Here is a 16,533-nt window from a genome sequence, read left to right as displayed (position 1 = left end):
ATGGATAGCAGCCACTTGAAAGAGAATTAGCAGACACAGGAAAGCAGAATAAAGAAACGAACCAACATGATGGAAAAATAAAACATATAGACAACAAAGGTAGAAGAAAAACTTTTCAACAGTTTTATATTCAAATAGTTTTTATTATAAAATTAGTAAAGCACACCAATATAAACAGCTTAGGCTTTTGTTATGAAACAGCACAACTATCAATCTTCCTCCCCCCCCCCCATACCCCTTCCCACCCCAGGAGTCCAGTACTACAACAAAAATGGAGAGCAAGAGTCAAACTTAGAGGTTCAATAATCTACTGCGGGCATGCGGAGTAAGATCCTGCCAGAAACATTCCCAGGTCAGGCTGAATCTACGGCCAATGCCGCAGTCCAAGGCTCCCACCAGTCTGCGTTCCAGTGTCGCATGAGTTATCATCAGGGATCGCCACTGTGCATAAGATGGGGGATCTCGGGACAGCCAGTTCGTAAGTATTGCTTTTTTCCCCATCAAAATCGCTCTAGTGAGGAAAGCCGACATGCCTTTGGGTTTAGGCGTGGCTATATTATAAAATCCGAATAGTGCTCTTGGTTGTGGAAGCCAGCGCCTCCCCCATAGCGTCGTAATGTATTGTCCCAAATATCTCCAAAACTGTAAAATTTTTGGGCAAGTCCAGAGCATATGGCCTAAAGAAGCGTGATCCTGATTACATTTCGGGCAGGAGTGAGATGCAGTAATTCCCATCCGAGCTGCTCGTTCTGGCGGGATGTAGAGTCGCAAGACTATCTTCAATTGCATTTCCCAATGCGTAATATTAGGAGAGACCCTCTGGATGTTTTTCAAAACCCGCTGCAACTGCTGGTCTGTGAAAGTACATTGCAAGTCCTCTGCCCATGTTGTCGCCAAGATGGCCAAATTAGTGCCCGATTGACAGTCCCGGACTCCCACAATATGAAACCGAAGCGGAACCCTCTGTTGTGCAGAAAGACTGAAAAGTTCCGAGAGGGCCTCCCGGGTATCTTCGGTCAGGTGTTCCCCAGGTAGAGACTGAGCATAATGTCGGATTTGATAATAAGCAAAAAAGTCAGTTGGCTGTAAATCAAATGTCTGACGTAATTCCGCAAAGGTGGCTATTCTCCCCTCCTCCAGAAACAGATGGAAAAGATATTGTAATCCCAGCGTGCTCCACCTCTGGAAGGATGTATTTTGCAGTCCAGGCAGAAAGGCTCCATTGCCTTGGATGGGTAAATAGCAAGAAACCTCAGAAGACAACTTTGCTGTTTTACATACCCACTTCCATGTGCGCCGTGCCGGCGCAAATATCGGGTAGGGAGACACCAAAGGACGGATCTGTGGGTCCGCTACATGCAGGAAATAGCTTACATGGTACGGAGCCAACAAAGATAATTCCAAAGGAGTCGCAGAGAAATCTGATGTCCCCCTAAACCAATCATTGAGATGTCGCATCTGGCATGCCAATGCGTACCAACGGACATTTAATAAACCAAAGCCCCCTCGTTCCCTGGGTAAGCACATCCTAGAAAATTGCATACGGGGACGTTTACCCCCCCACAAGAAACATTGTAAACCTTTAATTAAACGTGCATTATGAGTATAGGAGAGGAGGATTGGTAACACCTGAAATCGATATAACCACTTGGGAAAGAGCACCATATTAAAAAGAGCCACCCGTCCCGCTACTGAGAGTGGGAAAGAGGACCAATTTTGTAAATATTGTAAGGTGTCCTGCATGAGGGAATTAATGTTACTGTCATAAAGAGTTTTGAGGTCTCTGGGAATCCAAATTCCCAAATAGCGAATCGACGTCGTCGCCCATGCAAAAGGAAACTCTCCCATCCATGTCTGCTGTAAATCCACCGGACTAGCTAGAGCTATAGATTTCTGATAATTCAAAGTAAAGCCCGAGTAGAATCTAAATTCCCTTAACGCCTGCAGCAGATGCGCAATAGAATGCGTGGGGTTAGTCAGTGTAAATAATAAATCATCTGCAAAAGCTAGCACTTTAATAGTGCATTTCCCAAAGTCCACTCCCACTATATCAGGGTCCAGAGTCACTGTCCGGAGAAAGGGCTCCAGGTATAACAAAAAGAGGAGGGGAGACAAAGGGCACCCCTGTCGGGTACCCCTTTCAATTAAAATAGGGGCTGTAATGAGCTCATTAACAAGCAATCTCGCCCTCGGTGTCGAGTACAATGTGCGTATCGCTCTGGCGTACCAACCTGTCATCCCCATATAGTCCAACACCTCAAATAAATAATCCCAATTTACTTGATCGAAAGCTTGGGCTGCGTCTAAACTCAGCAGCAACATCTGTGTATTAAGGGATTGTGTATGGGCCAGTGATAATATGGCCTTTCGAACATTATGCACCGCCTGTCTGCCTTTCACAAAACCTACCTGAGCCGGTGCAATAATGTTCGGGAGGAGAGTAGCTAGTCTATCGGCTAATATTTTAGAAAGAATTTTAATGTCCACATTTAAAAGAGAAATAGGACGATAGGACTCGGGAGCAACGCTCTCTTTTCCTGGTTTCAATATCAGAGTGATTAAGGCCTCATTTGCTTCAGCGGGAAAGTGTTCATCCTGTATTGTCTGAGAATAGTATTCCCGCAAATGGGGACCTAATTGAACTGATAAAATCTTATAAAATTCTGCCGTGAACCCGTCCGGCCCTGGAGCAGAAAAATTCCTTTGGCGTTGGATAGCATTTTGCAATTCTTTCGGGGTAATGGGTGTATTAAGATATTCTATGTCTGGGTCAGAGAGTGGCAACAATCCAGAATCTGCTATATAATCCCTAATAAGGGAAACTGTTCCCGAGTCCTGGCGTCTATAAATCTTCTGAAAGTGAGAATGGAAAGTTTGGGCAATATGAGCAGTAGAATGTTGCAGACGTCCCTTATCGTCCCTCAATCCCAACACGTATCGATGTCCTCTGGCCTGTGCAGTCAGCCGTGCCAACAATTTCCCAGCCCGATTACCGTAACGATGGTAACGATATTTTTGATATAGAAGCATTTTGACTGTTCGCTCATGTATATATGAATTAAGAGTCGCTTCCACCGATATTAAGCGTTCCCTATTAGTTCGGGTCGGGTATTGTGTATATTGGCGTTTAGCGGAAGTTAGTTCCTTCTCTAAGTTAAGGATACCTTTGGACAAACGACGGTTTCGCGCTACCACATAAGCTATACAATCTCCTCGGAGCACTACCTTAGCGGTGCTCCAAAACAACGTCGGATTGTCACAATGCGTACCATTAAATTCAAGAAAATCTTCCCACTTAGATGTTAAATAAGTTTTGAAATGGTCATCTGAAAATAAATAACTAGGAAAACGCCAGCGTACTGGTCCCCGCAAACTAAAACCCACATTCACATCGATCCAAATCAACGCATGATCCGAGATCACAGTCGGGCCTATCATTGCCGCATCTACATTCAGAAAGGCCCTACTCGTAGTAAGGACATAATCTATTCTAGATTGGGTATTGTGTGCCCTGGATCGATGAGTGTAATCCCTTTCTGTGGTGTGTAAAAGTCTCCAGGGGTCTACTAGATCTAAAGTGGCACAGAGATAGGGAATACCCCTAGTGTGGGACACGCTGGTGTTCGGTCCTGGCGTAGATCGGTCCCAATTCGGGTCTAAGACTTGATTGAAATCTCCGGCTACGTAGACTGGTTCCCCAACACGCTCTAATAACATTGCTGTAATACCCTCAAAGAAAGAATGATCATATTGGTTAGGTGCATACACATTCAAGAGAAAAAAGGAATATGTTCCTACCGTCAAATGTAACAGTACAAATCTACCCTGTTGATCAGTTACAATCACTCTGGCAGTATAGGGTAAAGTCTTACGAATTAATATTGCTACCCCCGCCCGTTTTTGAGGGGAAGAGGCTGCAAAGACTGCAGCCACCCAGGACCTCTTCAACTTCTGATGTTCTACGTCCGTCAGGCGGGTTTCCTGCAAACATGCAATATCTACATTATGTCTTTTGAGCTGAGTTAGAATTTTAGTTCGTTTAATAGGGGATGTTATGCCCGATACGTTCCATGACATTAGGCGCAGAGAATTAGCTATGACCTATGAAGATGGACAATATGTGCGAAAGAATAACAGTGTATTGAAACCAACCACCCCAGGCTCCCAGCCACACCCAGGGTAGCCATGTGTTACTGAGGACCTGTCGGAGTATCTGCAATACCACATGCCCGCCCACTGCAGAATTCCAACTCTCCTGCCTCCAAAATTGTCTTACATACCTCCAACATAGCAAAGGACTCCCCCCCAAACCCCCCCCTCCCACCCCACCCACTCCCCCCTGTCGACCCCCCTCTCGCATCAGTAGACAGTCACAACTAAAGGTCCACCCCAAGGCGGTCCTATAGGTGTGATAGATCACAAACTAATGCCACTCCAGGCCCCGAACCACCCACAGATCAAAAACATTAGATCCATAAGAAACCCAGTAACAATTAAACAGATATTGAACAGCAAAATTAAGTACTCAATCCCAGTAACTGTGACCACTTGAATGCAATTCTGAACAAACCCAACCCATATCATCAAGTAGGAACAGAAGAAAGAGAGAGTCCCGAGCTTCCTGCATTCGGGAATCTAAGCATCCCAGAAACTTCCAAACCATAGTGCAACAAGCAGAATGCAGTGAGTGCGACCATGACGTGAGTAGACAGTCATGTAAGGTCCGCCTGAGAGAGCACTTGAGTATTCATAAAAGTGGCTGCCTCCACAGCTGAATCGAAGACTTGCCATTGACCCTGATGCTGTATACGTAAAGTAGCTGGGTATAAGAAGAGAAAACGGATTTTCTTTTCTGCCAGAGATGAACAAAGTGGGTAAAATAGCTTCCTGCGCTCGGTCAGGGCCACGGAGTAGTCTTGAAAAATGCGCACCTCCGAATCTTCAAACTTAAGGTCCTCACGAAGTTGTTTATATTTTCGCAGTATTTCCACTTTGTGATTATAGTTCAAGACTTTTGCTATGACCATGTGTGGCCGCGCCTCCCGCGCCTGCTCCCTTCCAAGTCGATGCACCCGCTCCAACCGTATCGGGCCCAGGCTCTCCCTTAAAGCAAAAGTATTTGTCAGCCATACCTCCAGGACCTGTAGCAGGTTAGGTCCAGTCACTGTCTCCGGGATGCCTAAAAAGCGCAAATTGGACCTGCGGGAGCGATTTTCCAAATCCTCCAGTCTTTCTGCTTGCTTTTTTGTTAGTGCCTGCAGCTCCTGTAAAGTAGTTTCATGGGTGCTCTGTGTATCTTCCAAATCAGAGACCCGGGTCTCTAAGACAGTTGTTCTGCGGGTAGTCTCTGTTAGTAGGTTTTCTAAGTTGGTCAGTTGTTCAGAGAGCCGGTCCATACCGGGTTGCATTGCCGCCGTTACCGCCGTTGTTAAAGCCGCCAGCGCCTCCGGCGCTATTTGGTGGATGGCTGAAGATGGGGCCGGCGCCATTTTGTCCGCGCTAATCTGCGGGCGATCGCGGTCTTTTTTGGTGGTGCGAGTGGCCATCGGCGACGCAGGGGAGGACAAGAACCTGTCCATGCGCACCCCACACCACGCGCGATCACTCGCCGTCCTCTGCCGCGTCCCCTGGGATCGGTAACGGGGCTGTTCGTGGTTCGGGGCCCGGGAGCTCAGGCAGCCGTCGTCTGCCCGCGCTCAGTGCATCACGTGATCCCTTTTCAACAGTTTTAAATGGAATATGGATAATAATTAGCAAAAATATTGTTTAAATTTTGACAAATAAACTTGCAGAATTTTCTAATTTTGTGTGCAGAATTTTGATTTTTTTTTGCACAGAATTTTGCCAGGAGTAAACAAAGAGGTAGAAAGCAGTGAGAGGGAGAAATCTTGCATATGGTGGAGGAGAGGGAGACATGCATGGATAACACAGAGAGAGAAATGTTGGACATAGGGTGTAAGGCAGGGAGAGATGGTACCTGGATAGAGAGAAAGAATGTTGCACATGATAACGGAGGAGAGGACGGGAGAGATGCTGCATGGAAGAAAATAGGTTTGACCCAGGGCACAAGGCAGGGGAAAGAGAGATGGTAGACAGTGTGAAAGAAACAGAAATGTTGGATATGGCAGTGGAAGGGAAGGTAGAGACGGAAGATGAATGGTGAGCATGGGGAAAGAAGAAAACATCAAATGGGCAGGAAACCCTGGTGAGTGAGATAACAGAAGACAAACAGAAACCAAAGCCTGGGACCAATGTGATTTGAATAATAAGATGACCAGACAACAAAAAGGTAGAAAAATAATTTTGGGAGTCCTTTTATTAAGGTGTGCTAACCAATTTAGCGCATGCTAAATCGGTTAGCGCACCTTAATAAAAAGACTTTTATTTTCTATTTTGTGATTACAATATGTCAGTTTTGAAATGTGTATCCTGCCAGAGCTTGCGTTAGTAAGTGTAAGCTACGACTTAACAGAGGAAGTATTTTTTTGTTTTGTTTACACCACAGCACCGGCATGGTGTTGGAGAGGGCAAAGGGGGTGGGGTGGGTGAAGAGGCTACAAAAAGAAATCCACCAGAATGGGGCAGGAAAAGTGAATCGAATGGAAAAATCAATTCAATATGCCAAATCAAATCGAAAAAATTTGCCCTGAATCAGGCAGCATTACCAAGAACCACTATTTGAATCCGGTTTTTCTCCGACAAGAACTGAAATTTGGTCTTCATTGCTATTGATGTCACTGGTCAGTTTGAACGATACCAGTTGCAGGAATCCCAGAAATGTATATGTCCTGTCATATAGTGAAGCTTAATGCTGATTGGCTGCAAAAATATCACTTGATTTGCTGCAAATGCTACACTGCTGATTGGTGAATTTCGATTCAATTTTCACACTCTTATGCCTGAATAGTCACAGTTATCAAGGAATTACCAGAAATTACGTAGAATTATACTTTTCAGATAAAATTGTGTTTCAGTTAGTAGCCTAAATTATGTTAACTGAGTCTCAAATGACTAAATACTCAAATTCCACCATGTGATGCAGAACTTTTGCGCATCATTGTAGATTAGGGTAAATATAGCACTATTTATTTATTTTAGTATTTATACACAGCTGCGGCATACATTCAGGTACTCCTTATCTGTCCAGGTCGGCTCACAATCTAACTAACGTACCTGGGGCCAATGGAGTGTTGAGTGACTTGCCCAAGGGTCACAAAGAGCGGCGCTGAGGTCGCGGCCCTAACCACTAGGCCACTCCTCCACTAGTTATTACCCCATGACAAATATATAAAAGCAAACATTAGTAGAAGTGATGATCCACATCTGCATTTCTGCTAATCCCACCGGGTTGCTTTTTGTTTTGTTTGTTTTTTTCATCTCCATTTCCCCTTTAAGGAACCGGCCATGATGGCGTTTTCCTTCGTAATGCGCTGCTACTAACCGTCTCTACCGCCGCAGATTCTAAGGCGAACGAGGCGGGGCATGACTCGCAGTCGCCAATCCCGCTGCGCCTCCCTTTTACTCCCGCCCCTCCCTCCCTCCCCTCCCTCCCCAAGTCCACCTAAGGGAGACATACAGCCGAATGAACTAGGGCGTCTTAAAGAGTACGGCAGCTCCCCTGTGGTGTGTTTTTCGCTAATTCGCGGTTACTAGGCGATTTGCTGGGCGGTAAATTATAGTGCTAAGTCTGTTTCGTCTGAGAGCGATCGCGTGTGTACGCGAGGGAGAGGATGGGTTCGCGGGCTTCTACCTTACTGAGGGACGAGGAGATCGAAGAGATCAAAAAGGAGACAGGCTGTAAGTGACGTCATGGGCTAGTTCGGTGAACGGGGCCCGGCCGAAACGCCGGTGCCCTGACTCAAGTTGCATTTCATTTATTGGAAGGAGGGAGCAGGGGCAGTTTGATCACAAATTGTTCAAAGCTAAACAGCTTCTGTGCTTTCATTAGATTTATTAAGTTTGGTATTTGTAAGACTGAAACGACCTCGATCCTGAATGAACTTGTCAAATTCCAAGCGTACAAGGATTGACTCTTCTGCACGGACACCTTGCCCTTCCCTTGCACTGGCTTATTGCAACTACTGCTGGGCTTCTTGCTCAGTTTTAGCTGTTGGCCATGTGGGGGAAGTTAACATGTAATCCTACGATCTATTGGTCACTTTGGCTAAAATCAGATTACAGTACTTACTTGGCCGGAGACCTTGGTGTCTGGTTCTGTATTTAATTTTCCAAAGTAATTTATCTATGCTGTAAATGAATTCGCACGAATAGCAAAAGTATCCTATTGGTTCTTGTGTTATTTATCTTTGTATGATAAGTATAAACTATGTTTTTAATTAAAGCAAGATTACTCAAAAATTCCCTTGGAGTTGCACTGGACTTAAAATGTTTTGGGAATAAACCTTTTAAGTGCTATTTAATGAATGACTCAGATAATGCATAAAAAATGTTTCTATTGATATATATAGATATATCAATAGAAACATTTTTTATGCATTATCTGAGTCATTCATTAAATAGCACTTAAAAGGTTTATTCCCTTTACAAGCTTATGCACTGGAAATAAACCAGGAGAGGCAGAGATTACTAGCAGACATCTTGACAATTATTCTGGAGGAACCTGCTTACTCCTTATGCCTTTATAAAAGTCACCTGTCTCCGGGCTTGTCCTTTCACTTCTGCCCTATTTCCTGGAGCTATCCTGACCTGGAACCCAACACATCATTTGCCTGGCTTGCATAATCCTCCCCTGTACTGGAAATTTGAACCCCCCCCCCCCTTCCCTACCTTATCATATTTGTCCTGAATCAATTTCCCTTTTCTGGACAGTTGCTGCCCCCTTCTACCTTTGAACAAATTTGGCATGCTTATCCCCTACTTTATCCAGTTGCTTGCATGTTGATTTAACCTATGTCCTATTGCTGCCAATAGCCTCATGTCTGGAGTCTTGTGGCAAGACTTGCATGCACCCAACAGCTGATGACATACTTTCTTGTAAGCTTGTATTTATGGGTAATGATTTTGCTTGTTAATAAACTAGAATATTTCTTGCTGGCTTTTAACTTTTCTATTAATGGTTTCTGTACGACTTGTTAGTCTGAACCATTAAAGCAAAACAGCTGGTTGAGGGAGAGGGGTTGTCATGACTGGCTGTCTGCTGCTTCGTGGGATAGAAGGAGGAGTGTTGTCAGGACCGGCTGCTGCTATGGGGGCTGGAGGGAGATTTGTGGCTGCCGCTGATGCATCAGGAGCCCGGTGTTGAGGGGGGGGGCAGCTGGACCAAAAGTGGGGGTTGGGGGGGAGAAAGTAACATGGATACTGATCCTGCAGGGTGAAGGGCAGGGGAGATGGATGGATGCTGGACCCTATAAGTGGGAGGAGAAGAGTGGAGAGAAGAAAGAAGGGAAGAACAGATGTTGGACCTACAAATGGGGATGGGAGGATGATAGAGTGAGGTGGGAAGGGAGACAAAACTATTTTTACAGTAACTCTCAAGCAACCAGAAACTACAGTTTTCTGGCATCCATGTATCCCCATGGGTGCTGGATAAAGCTGAGAGTTTACTGTATTTTGCAAATCAGGTCAGTTTTGATGTTTATCTTGCTGACCTGAGTTTTTAAATCTACGGAAGTAAATTTTAAGAGTTATGCAGAGGATGTTCAATTTTATTTCCCAGTGAAAGGTAGTTGGTTGGATTGGCAGCAATATTTTTTTTTGTTGAAAAATATTATAAATTGGATGTTTGCTAATATGTTCTTGTTGTTGTTGTTAAATTAAATTTTATTATATTAGTATTTATACTCTGTATTTCCTCTGAATATCTACTTATTGTATTTTGCTGAATGTCCAGCACTCTTGATTGTAAACCGCCTAGAAGTCGTAAGATTGTGGCGGTATAGAGTCGTAAGATTGTGGCGGTATAGAAGAATAAAGTTATTATTATTATTATTTATGGATTGCTAATATGTCCCAGATGGAATTTAATGTGATTTACAATTTAGAAAAGAGCCTGGATTTACATTATTTCATTACGGTTCACGACATGAAGAGAAAACAAAAGTCATGATTATTGCTAAACAGAAGAGAACAGGCTTGGCTTTTACAGAAGAGATGGGAGATATGGCTTTATTGGTGAAGAAGAAATTGTCTTCCCTGGGTATAATCTTGGATTGTACCTTGAGTATACAAAACAAACAATGCATGTTCTTGTATAATCCCACTTTATTTCGGAACCAGTGAGTTATTTCCATCCACCCACCAGGAAAACCCCCAAATATAAATGATAATTAACATTTTCTCTGTGTACAGTGTGCTTTATGTTGTGGTTACCTTTGTTAATAAGATTATATTGTGTGTGTATATGATTCAGGTGTGCCCTGAAAGATTCCACAATTTTACTTTATTTTTAAAAATTCCCTTCATAAGTATACACTAGAATAGATGACATGTATGTCTTGTAAACAAGAGTTTGTCAAGGTTATGAGCGCCTGCGTGCATAAGGATACAACTGCCCAGACAAGCATCATTCTTTGATGTGATTGGTCCTTGAAAACTAACTGCAAGTAATGTTAGTTTTATTTTTGCGAACTTGGATCTTCAGCTCTGACAGAAATAACCCTCCCCCCTTTTTTTTTTTTTTTTTTACAAACTGTAGTTGGGGTTTTAGCGCCGGCTGCAGCGATATCGGCTCTAACACTCATAGAATTCCTATGTAAAAGGAGGGGATAAATTGGGGGAAAAAAAGAGAAAACGACTGCAGATGTTGGATGATGAAATGCACGTTTGCTTGTCGACTATCGAGCCACATTTTGAGTTAATTTGCACTCAAAAACAAGCATATCCATTGCATTGATTAGCAATTCTATTCTATCTACTTTAGTTTCACAGTTGTTACAATTATCCATACATAGCTTACAGAACCTTAAATATAAATTTTTTTGTTAGTTTTGCAATTTTATAATTTCAATTATAATGTGTCACAAAAAAACATTTACTCCATTTAGTGTGCCATAGCTAAAAATGTTTGAGAGACACTGCAATAGAGGGTGAAAATTACTTGCCAAGGTACCCAGTTAAGAACATAAGAATTGCCATACTGGAACAAACCAAAGGTCCATCAAGCCCAGTATCCTGTTTCCAACAGTGGCCAACCCAGGTCCTAAGTATCTAGCTAGATCCCAAGTAGTAAAACAAATTTTATGTTTATCCTAGGAATAAGCAGTGGGTTTCCCCAAGCCGTCTCAATAATGGCCTACAGATTTCTCTTTTATGAAATTATCCAAACCTTTTATAAACCCTGCTAAGCTAACCAGTTTCACCACATTCTCTGTCAATGCATTCCAGAGTTTAACTACACATTGTGTGAAGAAATATATTTTCTCCGGTTTGTTTTAAATCTACTACTTAGTAGCTTCATCGTGTGCCCACTACTAGTATTTTTGGAAAGAATAAACAAGCGATCCACTTTGACCCTTTCCCTCCCACTCATTATTTTATAGACCTCTATCATACAACTCCTGAGCCATCTCCTCTCCAAGCTGAAGAGCCCTAACCACTTTAGCCTTTCCTCATAGGGAAGTTGTCCCATACCTTTTTTTTAAATTTTCATCGCTCTTCTCTGTACGTTTCCTAATTCTGCTATATCTTTTTTGAAATACAGCAACCAGAATTGCACATAGCATTCGAGGTATGGCTGTACTGTAACACAAGGGCATTGTACAACATTTTCATCTTTGTTTTCCATTCTTTGCCCGATAATTTCTAACATTCTATTTGCTTTCTTAGCCATTGCTGCACATTGAATTGAGGTTTTTAGTGTATCCTCAACGATGGCACCTAGATTCTTTTCCTGGGCAGTGATTCCTAAGATGGAACCCTTCATTAGTTTGGATTCTTCTTTCCCACATGCATCACTTTGCACTTGTTCACGTTAAACATCATCTGCCATTTTGACAGCCAGTCTTCCAAGTTTTTTGTTTCAATCATTTTTATTGATAGTCACCAAAATAACACAGTATGTCAAACAGTACAGTTTTACATCAGAACAGAACTCCAATCCCCACCCCCCCAACCAGCCACCCACCCACCCTCCCTCCCACCCCGGCAGCAGCGGCAACGGCAAATCTACGAAGGTAGAAACAATGGTTACAAGAGGTTCATTAAGAAGTCCAAATTCTTTGTTGAACATATTGCGTACAAGTCAAGCTAAAGGGGTACCAGCAAAGGTGGAATAATCGTCCTGCTTTAGTCGACATGTCCACTATATCTCTGCGTTCCAAAAGCAGTTGAGATAACATTAAGGCTCTCCATTGAGAGATATTCGGAGGTTGCGATGAAAGCCATTGCAGCAGTATACATTTCCGTCCCAATAACACAGTCTTTCGGAGAAAGGCTGCACAGCCAGGTCTAGGAGGATGGAAACGAATCTGCAAGGTGAAAAGAAAACTGGGATGTAGCCTCCAAGAGCATTTCCAAATCCGCGCCACCCAAGAGATCAAATGAGTCCAAAAGGAAGAAATCAGTGGGCATGTCCAAAACATGTGTCCAAAGGATGCCTCCGGACCCTCACACTTCCCACAGCCAGGTCCCGCAATGAGTCCCATCACATGTGCTCTCTTTGGCGTGTAAAAAGCACGTAACAGAAATTTATAATTCCTCTCACTCTCCACTGAGGATACTGTAGTAGCAGAACCTAGACGGAGTCCCTTACGGATCATATCTGCTGAAATTGGCACTTGGAGGTCTGAGGTCAGTCTTCCAAGTTTTTTTGCAATTTTTCACAATTTTCTTGCGATTTAACAATTTTGAACAAATTTAGCAAATTTAATTATCTCACTAGTTATTCCCATCTCTATATCATTGATAAATATGTTAAAAAGCAGTGGTCCCAGCACAGACCCCCGGGGAACTCCACTATTTACCCTTCTCCATTGAGAATATTGACCATTTAAACCTGCTTTCTGTTTTCTGTCTTTCAACCAGTTCTTAATCCATAAAAGGGCATTACCTCCTATCCCATGACTTTCTAATTTCCTCAAGTCTTTCATGAAGTACTTTGTCAGATGCCTTTTGAAAATCCAAATGCACAATATCAACCGGTTCACCTTTATCCACATGTTCATTCACCCCTTCAAAGAAATGCAGTAGATTGGTGAGGCAAGATTTCCCTTGAATAAATCCATGTTGGCTTTCTCTCATTAATCCATGCTTATGTATATGTTCTGTCATTTTGTTCTTTATAATAGTTTCTACCATTTTGCTTGTCACCAACATCAGACTCACCAGTCTATAATTTCCCAGATCACTACTGGAAACCTTTTTAAAAATCAGCATCACGTTGGCCATCCTCCAGTCTTCAGTACTATAAGGAATTTTAATGAAAAATTACTAGCAGCTGCTCTAGAAGTTCATTTTTTAATTCTGTCAGTGCTCTGGGATGTATACCAGTGGTTTTCAGCTGCCGGTCTGCAAAAAAATCTTGCCAGTCCATGAAGGATTCAGGTCCCCACAGCAACAAAAGGTGCCTGCATCAGCTGACATTCAACTTTCTGTTGCCGTCGTTATGCTGGGACTCCTGCCTTCTACCGACTCCTGCCACGTATGCCTTCTGCCGTTGTCTCCACACCCCCAGACCAGCAGTGGCAGCTTTGTGTGCTTTTAACTTCGGCACACAGCTGCCCCTAAGCAGTAGTTTAGCTGCGGTTTCATGAGACAGCCTCGGGGCCTTTGCTAGGCCGGCCCATATTGATGTTGTGATGTGGGCCGACCTACCAAAGGCCCCGAGGCTGCTTCATGAAACCGTGGCTAAACTACTGCTTAGGGGCAACTGTGTGCCGAAGTTAAAAGCACACAGAACTGCCGCTAGCCTAAAGAGAGGAAATATTTGCTGGAGAGCGAAGGAGGAGAGAAGGGAGAAGGGGTACTCCTGGACAAGGGAGGGGAAAGGAGTACTACTGGACAGGGAAGGAGGAAAATAGGAAGGAAACAGCTGGCAGGGAGATTAGAAGAGGGGAAGGAGTCAGGATGGATTGGAGAGATCAGATGAGGGAAAGGGGACAGACAGAGGAATGAGAAAGAGAGAGATTGATGCTGGGAAGGGGGTCAGATGAGAAATAAGGAGAGAGGGACAAAGATGCTAGATCTGGTGTAGGAGAGATGAAAAATGATAAAAGCAGTGAAGCTGGTATGAATCATGTAAAATGGAAAGAGGGGGCGCAGGCTGGATGGAAAGGGGAAAGGGGCATAAAAAGAAAGCAGATACCATATGGAAGGGGCATATGCTGGATGGAAGATAGTGAAAAGACGATGAAAGCAGAAACCAGGAATGACAAAAGGTAGAAAAAAATAATTTTATTTCTATCTTGTGATTAGAATATATCAGATTTGAAATATATATCCTGCTAGAGCTGATGTTAGACTTAACTGGGGAGTGAAAAGCCTAGGCAGTGCTTCTTTAGCTTCCAGCTGGCTTAGGGCTCTCTCTGACCAGGGGGCAGTTGCCCTAGTTACACTCCCCCTAACACCATTCCTGCCATATGTGACTGTGATATTCTGTTAGCTTGATATTTATGTAGCATTCTGTAATAATTTGGCTTATTCAGTTTTCTTGATAGTAGAGGGGATATATGTGAAGGGGAGGGGAGATGGGGGTTTTGTTGATCCTTGCCCTGTATTATTTGTATTTATAAAATGACAATTGTACAGAATATTGTTTCTTTTTATACTTTAATAAAATATGTTCAATATAAAATCATAACTATTTGAGGCTTGTACGGATGGGATCAGATGGTTTGTGGGACCAAGCTCACGTGGACGGGGTGGTGATGGGTTTTTTAAAATTTCAGTCTTAGGGGTCCTTTTATCAAGCTGTGCTAGCGGGGTTAGCGCATCGGACATTTCATCACGCGCTAACCCCTGTGGCTGGCTAAAAAACTAACACCTGCTCAATGCAGGTGTTAGCGGCTAGCATGGCAGGCGGTTTAACGTGCGGTATTATGAGCGTTAAACCCCTACCGCAGCTTGATAAAAGGACCCCTTAGTAGTTTGCCGGTCCACAAAATAATTATTTTATTTACGCCAGTGTAAAAAGATTGAAGAACACTGATGTAAACCATCTGGTCCAGGCAACTTGCTACTGTTCAATTTGTCAAATTGACCCAGTATGTTACATTACATTTCTAGACCGTAAAACCTTGCGAATTGATGCAGTTCACAAAAATAGAAAACTAGACATTCCCAGTGAACCACACTTCAATCAATTCAATTCTCTAAAAATTTTACAAACAAGAATCATTTCAATCTGTAATGTATATAAGAGCAAGACCTTCTAAATAGAGAACGTAACTCCTTATCCCAGCTAGCTGCCTGAATTGCAAATAAGCGTTGCTGGAACCTATACACACAGCCTCGAACTGGGGGAAAAACAAATAAAGCAGTATTAAGTAATGAATGGTTCGATGTGAATAAAGTAAGTAATTCTAACAGGAACTCAGGCGCTTGACTGTGTAAGGTTTTATAACAGAGAGTTCCCAGTTTAAACATCACATGTGTCTCTAATGGAAGCCAGTGGAGCTGCCTGTAATAAAACGTAATATGATCTGATTTTTTTTAAGAGTTACAGAGATTTGTTTGAGTTTCTTTGATTTATGAGAATTGAATACCATTTCTGGCACTGGTAACTAACTACCTTACATCTTTCTCGGTGAAGACCAAAGCAAAGAATTAATTGAATCTCTCTACTATGGCCCTCGTCTTTCCTGTGAGCCCCTTTTATCCCTCACTTGTCTAATGGCCCAACTGATTCTCTTTCCGGGAGACTCTGAGTTCTGTTTTGAAATATACATCCCAGTTCAGTGAGCTGTTTTATTCTTGAGGAAATTCTGTGCAATTGCACGGCACAGAATTTGCATAGAATTCTGCACTTGCTCATGCCTGCACTGAATTCTGAAAAGCAGCACTGACTGGCTCTGCTCTCTTTTCCCCTCTCCCAGGACAAAGAGTAGAAAGTTGCCTGGTGCGCATAGGGTCACTTCCTTCTCCTGTGCAGACTCAGACCTGATTATTTATGTGACCCGAGGTCCAATGGTTCATATAAACAGTTGGGCCTAAGCTGTTGCAGGAAGAGCTGCTGCTTCCTTTAGCTGAAAATAAGACTGGGCCCAGAGTAAAGGTGAATGTGCCATGAAGGATGGGGGGAGGGGGTATGGGCAGAGAATGAGAGAGGTTAGAATATTGCATGCATGCAGAAATTGAAATCGCTTCAGGTCCCAGGACCAGGGCAGGATTAATTAATCGAGGGTCCCTAGGCACACAAGTACACTGGATCCCTTGCCCCGCCCCACCCCACCATATGCCCAGGGGGAAACAGGAAGCTGTGTCAGAGGGAAGCTTTGGGCAAGCTGCACCGCTTGCAAAATTACAGTTCCCGTTGCCTTTCTTACCCGCGTTGCTTGCTTGTATTACTTTCTGTCGATGGGGGGGCCGCGTTGCTGATCGGGTGGAGGGGGGGCCACATTGCCGATCGGGGGGGGCCTG

The 16,533-nt window shown here is 43.4% G+C and overlaps 1 protein-coding gene across 1 annotated transcript in view; it reads left to right on the top strand.

Annotated features, from left to right (window-relative positions):
• The first annotated feature begins 7,456 nt into the window (after positions 1 to 7,456).
• Positions 7,457 to 16,533, top strand: part of CHP1 (calcineurin like EF-hand protein 1) — a 63,479-nt gene continuing 54,402 nt past the window's right edge. The window contains exon 1 of the mRNA XM_033953326.1: positions 7,457 to 7,797. Coding sequence (XP_033809217.1) covers positions 7,731 to 7,797 — 67 coding nt within the window. The 5' untranslated portion in view covers positions 7,457 to 7,730. The remainder of the gene's footprint in view (positions 7,798 to 16,533) is intronic.

The sequence above is a fragment of the Geotrypetes seraphini genome, chromosome 7 (genome assembly GCF_902459505.1).
Source record: "Geotrypetes seraphini chromosome 7, aGeoSer1.1, whole genome shotgun sequence".
NCBI lineage: Eukaryota > Metazoa > Chordata > Amphibia > Gymnophiona > Dermophiidae > Geotrypetes > Geotrypetes seraphini.
The sequence above is the reverse complement of the archived record's forward strand: the minus strand, read 5'-3'. Positions and strand labels throughout refer to the sequence as shown.